General features: G+C 40.9%; 1 protein-coding gene across 4 annotated transcripts in view; it reads right to left on the bottom strand.

Moving 5' to 3' along the window:
- Positions 1–1,014: 1,014 nt before the first annotated feature.
- Positions 1,015–18,363, bottom strand: part of LOC128616074 (NACHT, LRR and PYD domains-containing protein 12) — a 67,813-nt gene continuing 50,464 nt past the window's right edge. For all 4 annotated transcript variants that reach the window (XM_053638572.1, XM_053638570.1, XM_053638571.1 and 1 more), the window contains 7 exons: positions 16,981–17,154; positions 15,996–16,169; positions 14,264–14,437; positions 13,491–13,664; positions 10,262–10,435; positions 4,945–5,118; positions 1,015–4,070 (listed from right to left, as the gene is read on the bottom strand). In XM_053638572.1, the coding sequence (XP_053494547.1) occupies positions 4,064–4,070; positions 4,945–5,118; positions 10,262–10,435; positions 13,491–13,664; positions 14,264–14,437; positions 15,996–16,169; positions 16,981–17,154 (1,051 nt within the window). In that variant the 3' untranslated portion in view covers positions 1,015–4,063. The remainder of the gene's footprint in view (positions 4,071–4,944; positions 5,119–10,261; positions 10,436–13,490; positions 13,665–14,263; positions 14,438–15,995; positions 16,170–16,980; positions 17,155–18,363) is intronic.

Here is an 18,363-nt window from a genome sequence, read left to right as displayed (position 1 = left end):
CTGCATTACTGCATTAGCTCAAACTAAAACTGAGAAACACCACAGTATTAAAGTCTGCACCAGATTCAAACATTTGTTTACTCATTATACTGCTAATCTCCAGACTCTAGTGACTTTTCATTTTCACTTATCACAGCAGTTATTTAACGTGTGTTAACTTGTGCATTATTTAACTACTTAACTGTGGGACATACATTTCTACTCCTGCCATTTCTCACTGCAGCTAAAGAAAGGAAGCTGGATACTGCACACACATATAAGTGACAACAGTAGCGGAAGCTACACACCAACAAGTGTTAGACATGTGATATGAGTGATTTGTGCTTGCTGGTGTGAATGCAGGGTAAGACTCAATAGAAGCACAATAGAAGCAATAGAAGCACTAGTGCAGTTAGAAAATGAAAAATTAAATTAAATTAAAGATGGCATTTCTGACCTCAAAATACATAGTAGTTAAAAAGTCATTCTCCAACAGGCAGACATCTGTAGTGTTTATACATTTAAATATATTTGAATATATTTTTGATGGAGTAAATTTGATATAGTTTACACGAACAAGCACTGAAAATGACGAGGGGTTTTCACTGCTCATAACCAGAAACAGAGGATGATGTTTACGTGAATACGCAGGACACAAAATCCACAGATACATCTTTCACTGATCATTCTACTGATTGTCTCCAGATGTCCTGTGTAAATGTTGGAGTACATAACAGAAGGACAGGGTTTTTTCTTTTCTTTTCTTTTCTAATCACAGCTTTATGATCTTAGTAAGTGCAGACATTTTAGAGAGGAAAATTGGTGTAATATGTCCCATAATAAGAGTTTTATAAAACAAATCTAAGATTATTTTTTCAATGGCAGATCTCTTTTTTTTCTATAACTAAATACTTGAAATGAGCAAAATTACAAAGTCACAGCAACATTCTACGTACCACCTGACAGAGTTTGAGAGGAATGGAAGAATTATTATACATTTTATATACAAGAATTTATACATACATTATTATAAATTTGGTTTTTATTGATGTATATCTGCATTTAACCCTGTGTATTCTTGTTCAACAGATCACAATAAAGTGGTCTTATATGAGATATTAAGTGAGCAGTATGCTAATGTTACAGCAACACTGATGAGGGCCACAAGGCCAAGGGTAAGTGGTTTCAAGGGCTTCCTGTTTCCTTTAGCACCTTGCAGTGGCTGTATATTTGTACAACTCAATGTTTGACATGTATGACATCACCCTTCTTACTGGTTCCTCAAAATTTACACTCCACAATGCCATGTGCTTGTATTTCATGCCCTGTCTGGAGGGAGCATGTGAGTGGTGGGAGCTGTCATACTGTAGGCTCATAGATCCCTGGGAATTCCTTGCCGCTTATGGGATGACTGTGTACAGGTCCATTGGGACCGAAGAGGGCATTGATAAGTTTATTGTGAATTATACAATTGTTCAAAAGTTTTCCAGGAATAGTCTCCAGGTCCACCGTGACCCTGACCAGGATAAAGCCATTATTAAAGATGAATGATACACAGCGCTGATGGAGTGAAATGACTTGTAGAACCCCAGTCCACATCTCCGTCACAGCTTGACCACACCCTCCACTGCCACGTGAATGCTGCATTGAAATGTATGTAGCAAGTGACTCGCTTGTAATGACTACGTCACCCTGAGGAAGCGGGGAAAACAACCCAAATAAAGGCACACAACTATAATCCACTTAGAAAAGGCAAGAGGCATGGGTTTCCATACAAAAATATTTTTTATTAAAGATTATATATATATATATATATATATATATAAAGGCCAAGAATTATTTAAAACCAGAAACCAACACAATCAGTCATTGGTTGAATGAAAAAATACAAGAAGGAATGAACAATAATCGTCATAGTAGGACTGAGACTTCCTGTATGAAGGGCAGGCTTGTACAACAGCACCAACTATACAAAAGAAAAAAAAAACCCACACAAACCCCCCAAAAAACACTTACTGTCACAAAAGCACAGAGATAACCCCAAACTCAAACTGATTACAGATAGTAAAAAGTTATGCCCGCACAATAAATCAAAGGAACACAATTAATACCAATACAGTGAAAAGGGGAGGAACCTTCCCTCCCACATGGGCATTAGACACATGCAAAATAAAAAAAAATAAAAAAATAAAGCACCCTAAGAACAACAAACATTTTACAACCTCAATTTGGGAAGCATATGAGATCCGTTAGCTCTTATATATATATAAATGTACCTTCATTGACACGGTGACATAATACTCATGACGGTACTTACAGAAATCATATGATAGCTTCTTTAATAGCTACAACAACAACAGCTGGTGCTCCGACCAGGGCTACTTAAACTGCCATGCTACACAGGAGGGAGCCCTGATGGCACACCGCACTGAGAGTGAGCAGCACACACACACACACACACACACACACGATAGCCCAACGTCACACTAAACAAGTAAATCGCGTGATATGACTGGACAGCACTAGCATCACACAGCTAAAAACACATTCCTCCATGGTTAAGACTAATGAAAAGTGGTAGTGAGGTAAGGAAATACAGCGGTAAAGTTGGGTTTATATCGGACATGCACATTCGAGCTTCTCTCTTCTATTTCTCAAGAAATAAACACACAAAATGTGTATTGTCTTACACTGGAGTGGACACAGAACCAGGTAAAACTGGATATATATATTTTTTATTTCCCTCCCGTTAAAGCTCGCGGAAGCCAATCTTCAGAAACGCAGGTAATCAGCGCTTTATAGTAACGGAATCAGTAAGGGACCGTCTAAAAAGTGCATGACCTGGGCAACTGTATAAGATTCTACCAAGATGATAGTCCTCTACTTCACAGGATATCTCATTTATTGCAGTGTTAAGATGCAGTATGGATTCCGTATTTGTCTTTTTTTTTTTTTTTTTTTTTTTTTACAGCATGTACATTATTAATGATTTACCTTTTTATTACACATATAAACTTATTGTTCCATATAAAACCCAGTAAATTATTACACATATAAACTTACTGTGCCATATAAAACCCAGTAAATAAATATAAATGAAATTAAATTTTTAACATTCACACTATATTATACTCCATTCTTCTTATCAAAGACAACTCTATTTTGAAAATAATCAAGGGTTTTTTTGTTAAAAAAAAAAAAAATGCAATAACGTTGCTTATGGGAGTTACAAATGTAAAACCAAACATATTATGATACAGATTATTATTGCTATCAAGTACAGCAAATAGAATTTGAAATCTCATTTTTTAGTCATTTTTCTTTTATTATAATTTTAAAATAAAAAACAGCATTTTTATGATGCTTTTTTATTTTGCAAAAGAGAAGAAAAAGAACATGCATAGCTTGTGGAGAACGGTCTTATTTTCAGATGAATCCAAACTGCACTTGCATGGATCTGATAGTCGAGTGTTTGTGTAGAGAAAGCCAGGAGAAGAATCCCAGCCAAACTACACTGAGGGTACGATAAAGCACTGAACTGCCTGGGGTTGTTTTTTCTACAGTGGTGTTGGTGAACTTGTGTTTATTGTTGGTATCATGAACTCAGAAGTGTACAAAGGCATTTTAGAAGATTATAACACCACATCCAAATGATCCAATGATCCAAATCATAACTGACACCCTTGTCTAGAATACTCTACCAAAAGGAAAATTAGCCACTGCGTGTCCGTTCCGTGCTTCTCCATGTTCGGGCTGCGGCCTTACACCTTTGTGTCGTCCCTTTTAAATTTATTAAAAGGTTTTCTAGATGTAAAACGTGAGTATTGATTTTGAATGTATTGATTGACTGAAGCTATATAGGTCAACACAATTCACTGGTTTATGATCTACGTGGAGTACTAAAATATTGTCTCCAGTTACAGCGCATCCGGAAAGTATTCACAGCGCTTCACTTCGTTTCGCTTCGTTCGTGTGGTTTTTCACCTGCTGTTCCAAATAATCCCTCAGGTTTTCATTGGAATTGAGGAAATTTTGTCCAGGGATCACAGGTCGTTCTACTCAGTGCAGAGATGTGTGTCGTCTATTAAAATCTAAAAGACAGATATCTGAATTAATAACCAAAATCTAGACTGTGGTACTTCATGATCAACAGCATGTAATCATCTCTGCTGCAAGGAAAACATTATTATCTCCTGTTCATAATCATTCAACATTTCTTCATTCTTATAGAATACATTTGTTAGAACATTTAGCTAGAACAGATGAGAACTTCCACAAGATCTAACAGGAACATGAGCAGATATTTACCATCACATCACTGCTCTTATACAATCACAGGCTGTAGAGCTTTATTTTTAAAACAGTGATCACTGCTGTGTGTTTTATCTCTTGTTCTACATGTGTATTAAGTGCAGACGTTAAGAACAAGCGGAGGGGAACTTTACAGGAATGACAGAAGACACGGTGTGGAGGTGGAGTGCTGGAAGGAGTAAAGTGACTCCTTAAATTAAATATTTGTAGCAGTGTGGCTAAAAGATGATGATTTTAATTCGCTTTTATGAGAGTGGAGAAGAAAATCTGCTGCTGATCAGAAACAGGGAGAAGCCGAGATCATCTTATTCAGACAAAAGCAGCAGTATGAAGTCAGAGATAGCAGGGTGTCACAAGGAGACGAGGTGTTCATTTACAATCACTCTCATGATCAGTGCTGACATTTTGTAGACTCTGTCTGACTCCCTGTCTTCTGCTTTCACATCAATTTTAAATCAATACCAAACAGCATTAAAGCTAATTGTTAGAAAAAGTCTGATTAAATCGAATATAGTGAAATTTGAACCCAGTATCCGATAATCTGATATTTACTGCAACTAAAATGAAATGTACAAACTAATACTAATGTACAAAATAATGCTAATCAGTCTTTTCTTTTGTTTCAGTTTTTATCTAAAAAAGATCGTTACTCACCTCAGTGTCTGTAGTTGGTAATGTTCATCATTCTTCAGAGCAGAGAGACACTTCACTCCTGAGTCTCCTAATTTATTCTCATACAGCACTAGTTCTCTGAGGTGTGAGGGGTTTGATCTCAGAGCTGAAGCCAGAGCAGCACAGCCTTCATCTGAGACACCACAATTCCACAACCTGCAGAGACACAATGACACACTCTTCACTCTCTCAGTTTATGAACATCAAGACATACATTGTGTATCTTGAAATGAGTGGGGTGTGTGTGTGTGTGTGTGTGTGTGTGTGTGTGTGAGAGAGAGAGAGAGAGAGAGAGAGTGAGAGAGAGAGAGAGAAAGACAGACAGAGAGAGATACTGTGAATGTTTAAATGGTTTTTTCAGTACTGACAAGAACAAATCTGACTGTTTTATTTATGCAGAATGTGTTTGTCTGTTATTTTACACACATTCCATTGACTTGGAAGAACACTAGACCCTGTTTTATTATTATCAAAGTGAAATCATTTTAAAAATCTCTCATTATGGATTAGTTGGTCTGTGCGGCACGGGGGAGATTTACTCACTACGTTACTTCTGTTCTGAAAACACGCCTCGGAGAGTAAATACTAAAGTTGTGTCCCAAATGAAGTACAATACACTTACACTATGCACTCTACCGTCTAGTGTGTGGATTTTAGAAAGGTAATATCGTCTCAAATAGAACACTAGCGGGTTTTTTTACTAACCGGAAGTATAAGCCGCTTCCTAGTCGACGGCGCATGACGTCATACATACGCTAGCATTAGCACACACCAAGTCACAGACAATGACTTTCTTCAGTTCACTATTTGTGAACGTTACCTTTTATTCCCAACATGTCCACAGTCTCCAGCACACGGAGGAGAAATCATCACGTGACTGAGGAAGAACGTCCTCTAAGGCAGGGGGCATTTTATATTAACCGCAGAGATCAAACAGTGATGCATGAGCACAAAGTTATATTTATGTCCAAAATGCTCCACTGTGTGTAAGGGGCAGGGGAAAACTGGTACAAGCTGCTTAAAAGGTTTAGTTTAATTTAAGTTAATTGTCATTATATGCTGTATTTGTGCTCTTGCAGCGTAAATCCTGTCGTTTATTATAATGGAAGTGATGTGTAATAACAAGGCCGCATTGCTGATCACGCGCAGTGTAGATGTTATACCACGCGAACTCATGGCCACAATACTCAGATGGCGCCGCCGCTTACAAACATGGCGGACAAGGACTACACTTCCCAGCCATGCCCGCGCTCAAGTTCACTTGAGTATTGATCACCAACACCTGTGCGGCTGATAAGTTATAAAAGGCCTCGTTAACCTTCGCGCCCTCGTGAAGTAAACACTCAGTTCCCGTGACTTAGTTGTGTTACCAAGCCTTTAGCTTTCGTCTAGATTTTCCTGGTACTTGGACTTTCCTGCCTGTTATTTACGATTACGATTCCCTGCCCTGTCCCATTTGGATTGTTCGCCTGATCGCCTGACTTTGCCCGTTTCCTGTGTTTCTTCTAACGTTGCGTCTGTACACGCCACCCTGCCCATCCGTTCTTGTCTCCAGCAGGTAACGTTACAGATTACTTCGACCACTATGGAGGCAGCGGACACCCCCAAGTGGCAACGCAGGTTTTATGAACAGAATCGCGCGATCGTGATGCAGCGGGACCAGATATTGCACTTACTAAAGAAAGTCTCCCATCTGAATGCTGCCACTTTTCCGTCTGCTACAGCTATGCGTCCACTTCAGACCGCTCCAGCGTTTTCAGGTCAAGTTGTGCCAGCTGCGCACATTCTGGTCACGTCGGCAGCGCACCAACCACCGCTGCCTACACCAGAGAGATATGCTGGGGAGCCGGAGCGCTGTAAAGGCTTCCTATTACAGTGCACCCTGTTCTTTGACTGTCACCCGGACATACCAGAGGCCGTAAGCTGACTCATTTCATGGAGTTGCTCACCGGACGCGCTCTGGCATGGGCTACGGCGGAATGGGAGCGAGGAGGTGGTGTCAGACCCTCGCTAGCTGAACTCCTCTCCTGTTTCCAGCAAGCTTTTGATCATTCCCCCGATGGGTGGGAGACCAGCCAGGAGCTCCTGCGGATCAAACAGGGCTCACGTGTTGCGGTGGATTACGCCCTAGGGGCTGAACCCGGAATTGGTGCGAAAATTAGCCTGTCGGGGTGAACAGATGTCACTCGATGAGCTCATAGAGCTAGCTATACAGCTGGACCATCTCCGCCGTACCAACCTTTACACACCGGGTCATCCACTGCCTACAGAGCTGGTTCCGCCAGCCAAACTCATGCAGCTGGGGCGTGCCCGGACTCGTGAGGAGGAGAGGGAGAGACGCCGGTGCGAATCGCAGTGCTTCTATTGTGGCGAGGACACCCACGTCATTCGTCAGTGCCCCCACAAGAGGCCTCGAGCGACCGAAAGGAGTAAGGACAGCCAACCTCTGCATCGCCGGGTGAGTCTAAACCAGTGTTATTCTGTTCAGACATTTGTTATCTATATTGCTAGTACACTCAGGCCAATCTTTTGTTCTTTCAGCGTTAGTTGACTCCAGAGTGGCCGAAAACTTTATAGATGAGAGGATTGCGCAGAAGCTCGGCCTCCCTGTATGTCCCCTGCTCCAACCTCGAGAACTGCAATCCACTGTGATATCCCACAGCACGTGGCCCATTAACATCCAAGTCAGCGCCCTCCACCCTGAAACCATCGTTTTATACCTTACTGTTTCCACCAGACATCCCGTCATTCTCAGCCTACCCTGGCTAACACGGCACAGCCCCCAAATCTCTTGGGCGGACCAACAAATTACCCACTGGTCCCCGTATTGCGTACACAATTGTCTGAGGGGCCCTACAGTCTCTGTGGCCACGACGACGGTAGAGAGCCCCTTGTCCCATGTCCCGGTTAATATCCCCCCTTAATATAGTGACCTCCAGGAGGTGTTCAGTAAGAAGAGAGCCAGTAACCTTCCACCTCACCGACCCTACAACTGTGCCATCGACATCCTACCTGGGGCCAGTCCACCTCAGGGCCATTTGTACCTGCTCTCTCAAGTGGAACAGCGGGCCATAGAGGAATACATCCAGGAGGCTCTCCAGCAGGGGTACATCCGACCCTCCATGTCTCCCCCGTCGGCCGGCTTCTTCTTTGTGGAGAAGAAAGGAGGGGGCCTCCGTCCATGTATAGATTATCGGGGGCTCAACAAGGTGACAGTGAAATACAAATATCCCCTGCCTCTCGTTCCCTCAGCCCTGGAACAGCTACGGTCCGCGACCATTTTTACAAAGCTGGACTTGCGTAGTGCGTACAATCTGATCCGCATTAGGGAGGGGTACGAGTGGAAAACCGCCTTCAGTACTACCTCCGGGCACTATGAATACTTGGTCATGCTGTATGGGCTTGCTAACGCTCCCTCCGGGTTCCAGAACTTAATAAATGACATCCTGAGGGACATGATGGGGAGGTTTGTCATCACGTATATCGACGACATTTTGGTATATTCGACGTCCCTAGAGGAACACGTTGAACATGTCCGGCAGATCTTGTGTCGTCTATTGCGATACCAGCTTTATGTGAAAGCCGAGAAGTGTGAGTTCCACCAACACACAATCTCATTTCTCGGTTATATCATCAGCCCGAAGGGAGTCACCATGGACCAGCGCAAAACTCAAGCGGTTGTGGAATGGCCCACTCCTTGAACTGTGAGGGACTTGCAACGTTTTCTTGGCTTTGCAAATTTTTATCGACGATTTATCCGGGATTTCAGTAAGGTGGCACAACCCCTGACATTCCTCCTGAGAGGTAAACCTCGGCGACTCCTCTGGACCCCAAGCGCCCAGGAGGCTCTAGAGAAACTTAAGCGGGCCTTTACCACAGCCCACATCTTCAGGCACCCAGATCCCCCCAGGCTGTTCATCATAGAGGTTGATGCGTCTGAGGCGGGAGTGGTGGCCATCCTGTCTAAAAGATTCAGAGACAATCCAAAGTTGCACCCCGTAGCATTCTTTTCTCGGAAGCTGTCATCCGCTGAACGCAACTATGACGTAGGGAACCGAGAACTTCTGGCGGTTAAGTTAGCCCTAGAGGAGTGGAGACACTGGCTGGAGGGAGCCGCACATCCATTTATTATCTACACCGACCACAAGAATTTAGAGTATCTGAGAACTGCCAAGCATCTCACGTCCCACCAGGCCCATGGGTCCTTGTTCTTCTCTCGGTTCCAGTTTACTCTGTCCTATCGGCCCGGAACAAAGAACGCAAAAGCCGACGCCCTGTCTCGCATACACTCCCCAGAGAAGAGAAACCACAAGGGGCAGTGAAAGTAAGTTTTTATTATTAATTTAGGACTGTGGTTTAATTTGGTGCTTTTTGTGCATGCATGAAAAGTAATGCATAAATATTATAAAATTGTATATATATATATTCACATATACATACATTATAATATATATATATATATATATATATATATATATATATATATATATATATATATATAAATTTATTTTAGTATATTTATGCATTACTTTTTATGGATGTACAAAAAGCACCAAATTAAACTACAGTCCTAAATTAATATATATTCTGGTGTGTGTGTGTGTGTGTGTGTGCACTGGGTTCTTTTCTGTTTTGGCAAACAGTTGTGTAAAGTTTTAGTCTGTTAAGTTTATATTTGTAAGACTCAGTTTGTGGATAATATTTTAAGTAAACCCCAAAAAATGGCACTGAAAGTTTGCCCCGCTCCCATTCGATTAATCAGAAAATAATTGGTCAACTAATCGATTATGAAAATAATCGTTAGTTGCAGCCCTAGTTTTGATGCATTTTAGTCCATATTGTGTGTGTTTTCACTACTGAGGAAAACTACACAAGTTTAAAGCTGCTTCTGTAACACAGATCTGGCAACCCTGTTCATAGCAGCTAGACACAGACTAAAGAAAGAATCCTCACTAACAGTACAAAATTTCTACTGGAATAATTTCACCCTGCATCCCACACAGTGTATTTAGTTTGTGTCTGAGCTGCAGTTTGTGTGATTAGTTACAATGTTGTAGTAAATTTCACAGTAATTTTAGACACATTGCAGTCGCATCAAGTCACGTTTTGTGCTGCAGCTTCTCACATACGTACATCTGACCCAGAGACTCTGTGACAGATCATCAGTGTGCAGTGAAAAGAAAGAATCTTCCTCCTCAGGACATTGATGATGAACCTAAAACCTCTGCTTCAGTCTCACTATTAGAGAATGTGTCTTACTGAGGAGCAGGTCATGTGACTCTCAGAGAGATGATCTTACTTCAGTATCTCCAGTTTACAGTGAGGATTCTCCAGTACCACAGAGAGACACGTCAGGCCTGAGTCACCTAGATTATTCCAAGACAGATCCAGTTCTCTCAGGTGTGAGGGGTTTGATCTCAGAGCTGAAGCCAGAGCAGCACAGCCTTCACCTGAGATATCACAATCCCACAACCTGCAGAGACACAATGACACACTCTTCATCAACACATTTTCATTACTTTAAAGATGATGTGTGAGATTTTATTATTTAGAATGACATGAGGATTTAATATAATCCGTTTATTATATTGAGCGTTTATATAGATGGAGCGGCTGTGGCTCAGTTGGTAGAGAGGGTTGTCCACTAATCCACTAATCGTAGGGTTGTTGGCTCGAATCCCGGCCCACATGACTCCACATGCCAAAGTGTCCTTGGGCAGGACACTGAGCCCCAAGTTCAGTTAGCTGAACCCCAAGTTCAGATGGCAAGTTAGCGCCTTGCATGGCAACTCTGCTACCATTGGTGTGTGTGTGAATGGATGAATGAGACATAGTGTAAAGCGCTTTGGATAAACTCGCTATATAAGTGCGCCATTTACCATTCTAATTAACAATGTGCCTCTTTTATGAATGGGTTTGTACACAAGAAATTGTTCTTTTACACAAGATGAAAAATCCTGTTCATTCGTATTCTGCTCATGCTCCTGAGTGTGTGTACATTTATACATAAGAAACCTTTATTTATCACATATAACAAATAACAAATAACTCAACACACAGCCATTAATGTCTAAACCGCTGGCAACCAAAGTGAGTACACCCCTAAGTGAAAATGTCCAAATTGGGCCCAGTTAGCCATTTTCCCTCCCTGGTGTCATGTGACTTGTTAGTATTACAAGGTCTCAGATGTGACTGGGGAGCAGGTGTGTTAAATTTGGTGTCATCGCTCTCACACTCCCTCATACTTACTAGTCACTGGAAGTTCAACATGGCACCTCATGGCAAAGAACTCTCTGAGGATCTGAAAAAAAGAATTGTTGCTCTACATAAAGATGGCCTAGGCTATAAGAAGATTGCCAAGACCCCGACACTGAGCTGCAGCACGGTGGCCAAGACCATACGGCGGTTTAACAGGACAGGTTCCACTCAGAACAGGCCTCACCGTGGTCGATCAAAGAAGTTGAGTGCACGTGCTCAGCGTCATATCCAGATGTTGTCTTTGGGAAATAGACGTATGAGTGCTGCCAGCAATGCTACACAGGTTGGAGGGGTGGGGGGTCAGCCTGTCAGTGCTCAGACCATACGCCACACACTGCATCAAATTGGTCTGCACGGCTGTCGTCCCAGAAGGAAGCCTCTTCTAAAGATGATGCACAAGAAAGCCCACAAACAGTTTGCTGAAGACAAGCAGACTAAGGACATGGATTACTGGAACCATGTCCTGTGGACTGATGAGACCAAGATAAACTTATTTGGTTCAGATGGTGTCAAGCGTGTGTGGCGGCAACCAGGTGAGGAGTACAAAGACAAGTGTGTCTTGCCTACAGTCAAGCATGGTGGTGGCAGTGTCATGGTCTGGGGCTGCATGAGTGCTGCCGACACTGGGGAGCTACAGTTCATTGAGGGAACCATGCCAACATGTACTGTGACATACTGAAGCAGAGCATGATCAGTGTACAGTATTCCAGCATGATAACGACCCCAAACACACCTCCAAGACAACCACTGCCTTGCTAAAGAAGCTGAGGGTGAAGGTGATGGACTGGCCAAGCATGTCTCCAGACCTAATCCCTATTGAGCATCTGTGGGGCATCCTCAAACGGAAGGTCTCTAACATCCACCAGCTCCGTGATGTCATCATGGAGGAGTGGAAGAGGACTCCAGTGGTAACCTGTGAAGCTCTGGTGAACTCCATGCCCAAGAGGGTTAAGGCAGTGCTGAAAAATAATGGTGGCCACACAAAATATTGACACTTTGGGCCCAATTTGGACATTTTCACTTTTACTCACTTTTGTTGCCAGCGGTTTAGACATTAATGGCTGTGTGTTGAGTTATTTTGAGGGGACAGCAAATTTACACTGTTATACAAGCTGTACACTCACTACTTTACATTCTGATCAGTAACACATAGACTTAACCATTATAATTTTGCCTTAACTTATAATTTGCATTGATTACTGTAATATTATATCTGGAATATTCTGTTGAGTTTAAAGTGCTTATTTTTAACATGTTTACAGCGTTTAGCAGACCCCTTTATCCAGAGCACCTGATAGAAGTGTTTTGGAGTTTCTATCAAAAACACATCCTCATGCTAGTTCACTAGATCAGGGACTAAGAGCACAACTGAGAAAATTTGTGAATATCAGATGTTTTATATTATTGGCATTTATTTAAAAATATTTGAAAAAGTGAGCCAATACAAACCCATAAATTAAAACAAATAAAACTAATCATTAAAACGAGTACGAAGAAAATCAGAGTTTCAGAGACTTTTGTAAATCCGGTGGAAAATTCGAGTTGGGTTTGACTCACGCAAACATTTACACACAACTTTACTAAAAGATCAATAAGTGACCTCCAAAGTCATTAAGATAATACTTTGGGCATTGATAGGTCTAAAGCAGTGAAAACAACTGGAGAGGTTAGTGAACAACTGTGAAAGATGGTGGAAGGTCGTCAGTGGCCTGTGTTCCCCAGAGGGAAAAAAGTAAGTAAGTGTGAGACTGATAAATTTATAGTGAAGTCCATTAGGCTGCTTCTGTAAAGCAGATCTGGCAACCCTTTTCATAGTGACTCATTTTTATTTAAAAACCAATGTTTGATTTACATATTTTTTTGTACCGTTTATGTTCTATGACATTAAATTCTCATTTGAATTTAAAAATTCTTTATTTTGAGATCATTTGCACCATTTCCCTGCTACTTTTAAACCCTACAGCTCACACACAGTGTATTTAGTTTGTGTCTGAGCTGCAGTGTGTGTGATTAGTTACAGTGTTGTAGTAAATTTCACAGTAATTTTAGATACAATGCAGTCGCATCAAGTCACATTTTGTGCTGCACCTTCTCACATACGTACATCTGACCCAAAGACTCTGTGACAGATCATCAGTGTGCAGTGAAAAGAAACAATCTTCCTCCTCAGGACATTGATGATGAACCTAAAACCTCTGCTTCAGTCTCACTATTAGAGAATGTGTCTTACTGAGGAGCAGGTCATGTGACTCTCAGAGAGATGATCTTACCTCAGTATCTCCAGTTTACAGTGAGGATTCTCCAGGACAGCAGAGAGACACTTCACTCCTGAGTCTCCTAGATTATTCCTAGACAGCTCCAGTTCTCTCAGGTGTGAGGGGTTTGATCTCAGAGCTGAAGTCAGAGCAGCACAGCCTTCATCTGAGATATCACAATTATACAACCTGCAGAGACACAATGACACTCTCTTCATCAACACATTTTCATTACATTAAAGATGATGTGTGGGATTTTATTATTCAGAATGACATGAGGATTTAATATCATCTGTTTATTCTAATTAACAATGTGCCTCATTTATAAAACTGGATATGAACGGGTGTGTGTGTAAATCATTTGTACGAGCGTTTACACAAGAAATTTTCATGAAAATCCTCTTAATTCTTATTCTACTCGTGCTCCTGAGTGTGTGTACATTTATACATAAGAAGAAACCTTTATTTGTCACATATACATTACAGCACAGTGAAATACTTTTCTTCACATTTCGCAGCTTGTTAGGAAGTTGGGGTCAGAGTGCAGGATCAGCCATGATACAGCGCCCCTGGAGCAGATAGGGTTTTTCACGTTTTGTGCTGCAGCTTCTCGCATACGTACATCTGACCCAAAGACTCTGTGACAGATCATCAGTGTGCAGTGAAAAGAAACAATCTTCCTCCTCAGGACATTGATGATGAACCTAAAACCTCTGCTTCAGTCTCACTATTAGAGAATGTGTCTTACTGAGGAGCAGGTCATGTGACTCTCAGAGAGATGATCTTACTTCAGTATCTCCAGTTTACAGTGAGGATTCTCCAGTCCAGCAGAGAGACACTTCACTCCTGAGTCTCCGAGTTTATTCCCAGACAGATCCAGTTCTCTCAGGTGTGAGGGGTTTGATCTCAGAGCTGAAGCCAGAGCAGCACAGCCTTCATCTGAGACACCACGACACTCCAACCTGCAGAGACACAATGACACACTCTTCATCAACACATTTTCATTACATTAAAGATGATGTGTGGGATTTTATTATTCAGAATGACATAAGGATTTAATATCATCTGTTTATTCTGATTAACAATGTGCCTCATTTATAAAACTGGATATAAACGGGTTTGTGTGTAAATCATTTGTTCGAGCGTTTACACAAGAAATTTTCATGAAAATCCTCTTAATTCGTATTCTACTCATGCTCCTGAGTGTATGTACATTTATACATAAGAAGAAACCTGTCTTTGTCACATATACATTACAGCACAGTGAAATTCTTTTCTTCACATTTCCCAGCTTGTTAGGAAGTTTGGGTCAGAGTGCAGGATCAGCCATGATACAGCGCCCCTGGAGCAGATAGGGTTAAGGGCCTTGCTCAAGGGCCCAACCTTCTGATCAGTAACCCATAGACTTAACCATTATAATTTTGCCTTAACTTATAATTTGCATGGATTACTGCAATTGTATATCTGGAATATTCTGTTGAGTTTAAAGTGCTTATTTTAAACATGTTTACAGTGTTTAGCAGACCCCTTTATCCAGAGCGACATATAGAAGTGCTTTGGAGTTTCTATCAAAAACACATCCTCATGCTAGTTCACTAGATCAGGGACTAAGAGCACAACTGAGAAAATTTGTGAATATCAGATGTTTTATATTATTGGCATTTATTTAAAAATATTTGGAAAAGTGAGCCAATACAAACCCATAAATTAAGACAAATAAAACTAATCATTAAAACGAGTGCGAAGAAAATCAGAGTTTCAGAGACTTTTGTAAATCCGGTGGAAAATTCGAGTTGGGTTTGACTCACGCAAACATTTACACACAACTTTACTAAAAGATCGAAAAATGACCCCCAAAGTCATTAAAATAATACTTTGGGTGTTGATAGGTCTAAAGGAGTGAAAACAACTGGAGAGGTTAGCGAACAACTGTGAAAGATGGTGGAAGGTCGTCAGTGGCCTGTGTTCCCCAGAGGGAAAAAAGTAAGTAAGTGTGAGACTGATAAATTTATAGTGAAGTCCATTGGACTGCTTCTGTAAAGCAGATCTGGCAACCCTTTTCATAGTGACTCATTTTTATTTAAAAACCAATGTTTGATTTACATTTTTTTTGTACCGTTTATGTTCTATGACATTAACTTCTCATTTGAATTTAAAAATTCTTTATTTTGAGATCATTTGCACCATTTCCCTGCTACTTTTAAACCCTACAGCTCACACACAGTGTATTTAGTTTGTGTCTGAGCTGCAGTGTGTGTGATTAGTTACAGTGTTGTAGTAAATTTCACAGTAATTTTAGACACATTGCAGTCGCATCAAGTCACGTTTTGTGCTGCAGCTTCTCGCATACGTACATCTGACCCAAAGACTCTGTGACAGATCATCAGTGTGCAGTGAAAAGAAACAATCTTCCTCCTCAGGACAATGATGATGAACCTAAAACCTCTGCTTCAGTCTCACTATTAGAGAATGTGTCTTACTGAGGAGCAGGTCATGTGACTCTCAGAGAGATGATCTTACTTCAGTATCTCCAGATTACAGTGAGGATTCTCCAGTCCAGCAGAGAGACACTTCACTCCTGAGTCTCCGAGTTTATTATAAGACAGCTCCAGTTCTCTCAGGTGTGAGGGGTTTGATCTCAGAGCTGAAGTCAGAGCAGCACAGCCTTCATCTGAGACACCACGACACTCCAACCTGCAGAGACACAATGACACACTCTTCATCAACACATTTTCATTACATTAAAGATGATGTGTGGGATTTTATTATTCAGAATGACATGAGGATTTAATATCATCTGTTTATTCTAATTAACAATGTGCCTCATTCATAAAACTGGATATGTACGGGTTTGTGTGTAAATCGTTTGTACGAGCGTTTACACAAGAAATTTTCATGAAAATCCTCTTAATTCTTATTCTACTCGTGCTCCTGAGTGTGTGTACATTTATACATAAGAAGAAACCTTTATTTGTCACATATACATTACAGCACAGTGAAATTCTTTTCTTCACATTTCCCAGCTTGTTAGGAAGTTTGGGTCAGAGTGCAGGATCAGCCATGATACAGTTCCCCTGGAGCAGATAGGGTTAAGGGCCTTGCTCAAGGGCCCAACCTTCTGATCAGTAACCCATAGACTTAACCATTATAATTTTGCCTTAATTTATAATCTGCATGGATTACTGTAATATTATATCTGGAATATTCTGCTGAGTTTAAATTGCTTATTTTAAACATGTTTACTGCGTTTATCAGACCCCTTTATCCAGAGTGACTTATAGAAGTGCTTTGGAGTTTCTATCAAAAACACATCCTCATGCTAGTTCACTAGATCAGGGACTAAGAGCACCACTGAGAAAATTTGTGAATATCAGATGTTTTATATTATTGCCATTTATTTAAAAATATTTGAAAAAGTAAGCCAATACAAACCCATAAGTCTCACTATTAGAGAATGTGTCTTACTGAGGAGCAGGTCATGTGACTCTCAGAGAGATGATCTTACCTCAGTATCTCCAGTTTACAGTGAGGATTCTCCAGTACAGCAGAGAGACACTTCACTCCTGAGTCTCCTAGATTATTCCCAGACAGATACAGTTCTCTCAGGTGTGAGGGGTTTGATCTCAGAGCTGAAGCCAGAGCAGCACAGCCTTCATCTGAGACACGACAACACTGCAACCTGCAGAGACACAATGACACACTCTTCATCAACACATTTTCATTTTGGTTTAAAACTTACTGTAAAGATGATGTGTCTGTTATGTTGGACTGTCTTCCTTCTTTTGTCTAATCACAAGATATTATTAATACTGACCAATAGGGATGCACTGAATGTTCGGCAACCGGAATTATTCGGCTGAAAATTTCAAAAAAAGCATTTTCGGTGTTCGGCCAAATAAGTGAAAAGGCAGAATAAATTTGACCGAACAATGACGTGTTTGATGACCAAATAGCCTAGCAGCCAGAGTGAGGTGCGTGAATGTCACGACCTCGATGAGGGGGCGCGTGCATGCACGAGCTACGTGCACGAGCTATGTGCTCTTTGGATGTTTACTGTGGACACGTGGGTTTGTTTTGATCCTGTTCCGGAGCACGTTTCTGTCACTTCGCGAGACATAAGGGTGTAGAGTACGGAAGCAGATAAAGACATATTTATTTAAGTGCAGGCAGACAAATCCAAATCGTAAACCAAAAAAACTTTTGGCAAAAAAAGGCAAAGGGTCGGGTTATCGGCAAACAGGCATAAACAGGGCAAAGCAGGAAACAAAGTCGCGGTCGCAGGAAACAAAGTCGCGGTCACAGAAAACAGGGTCACAACACAAAACAAGAAACATGAACTAGTACTATGGACTGGGAGCGGAAAAACCAGCAGGGACTAAATGAACTAATCTATAGTTTAAACTATTAAATCTATCAAGGAACATAACATTAACAACGTATCTAACTATACTACATCTACTATAATACTCCGCGAGGTGTACAGGGACCTGAACCCTATATAACCGAATAGAACCATTTTTTGCACTCGTCAATGCATTTTTAATGCACTTTTTAGTTGTAGGCTACAGACTGTTACATTCTTTCAGCAGTCAGTTACAGGCCTAACATCGGCTATTCAAGGGGGGCTCAAAGATGACCACATCAAAATATTTTTATTTAACTAATTTATTTATTTAAAGTTATATTGTGCCTTGTTGATAGCCTATACCTGCTGGAATTTAAAAAAATGTTCAGTGTTAAATAAATATTTTGAAATTGTAGTTTTTGTAATAGATTTCTTTCTTTGAAAAGCAAGACAAAATAGTAAAAAGCACATTTTGACTATTTAATTTATGCAATGGTGAAAAAAATGGCAAAATAAATGGAAAAAACATGAAAAAACGTGTTC

Source organism: Ictalurus furcatus, chromosome 12 (genome assembly GCF_023375685.1).
Source record: "Ictalurus furcatus strain D&B chromosome 12, Billie_1.0, whole genome shotgun sequence".
Lineage (NCBI taxonomy): Eukaryota > Metazoa > Chordata > Actinopteri > Siluriformes > Ictaluridae > Ictalurus > Ictalurus furcatus.
The sequence above is the reverse complement of the archived record's forward strand: the minus strand, read 5'-3'. Positions and strand labels throughout refer to the sequence as shown.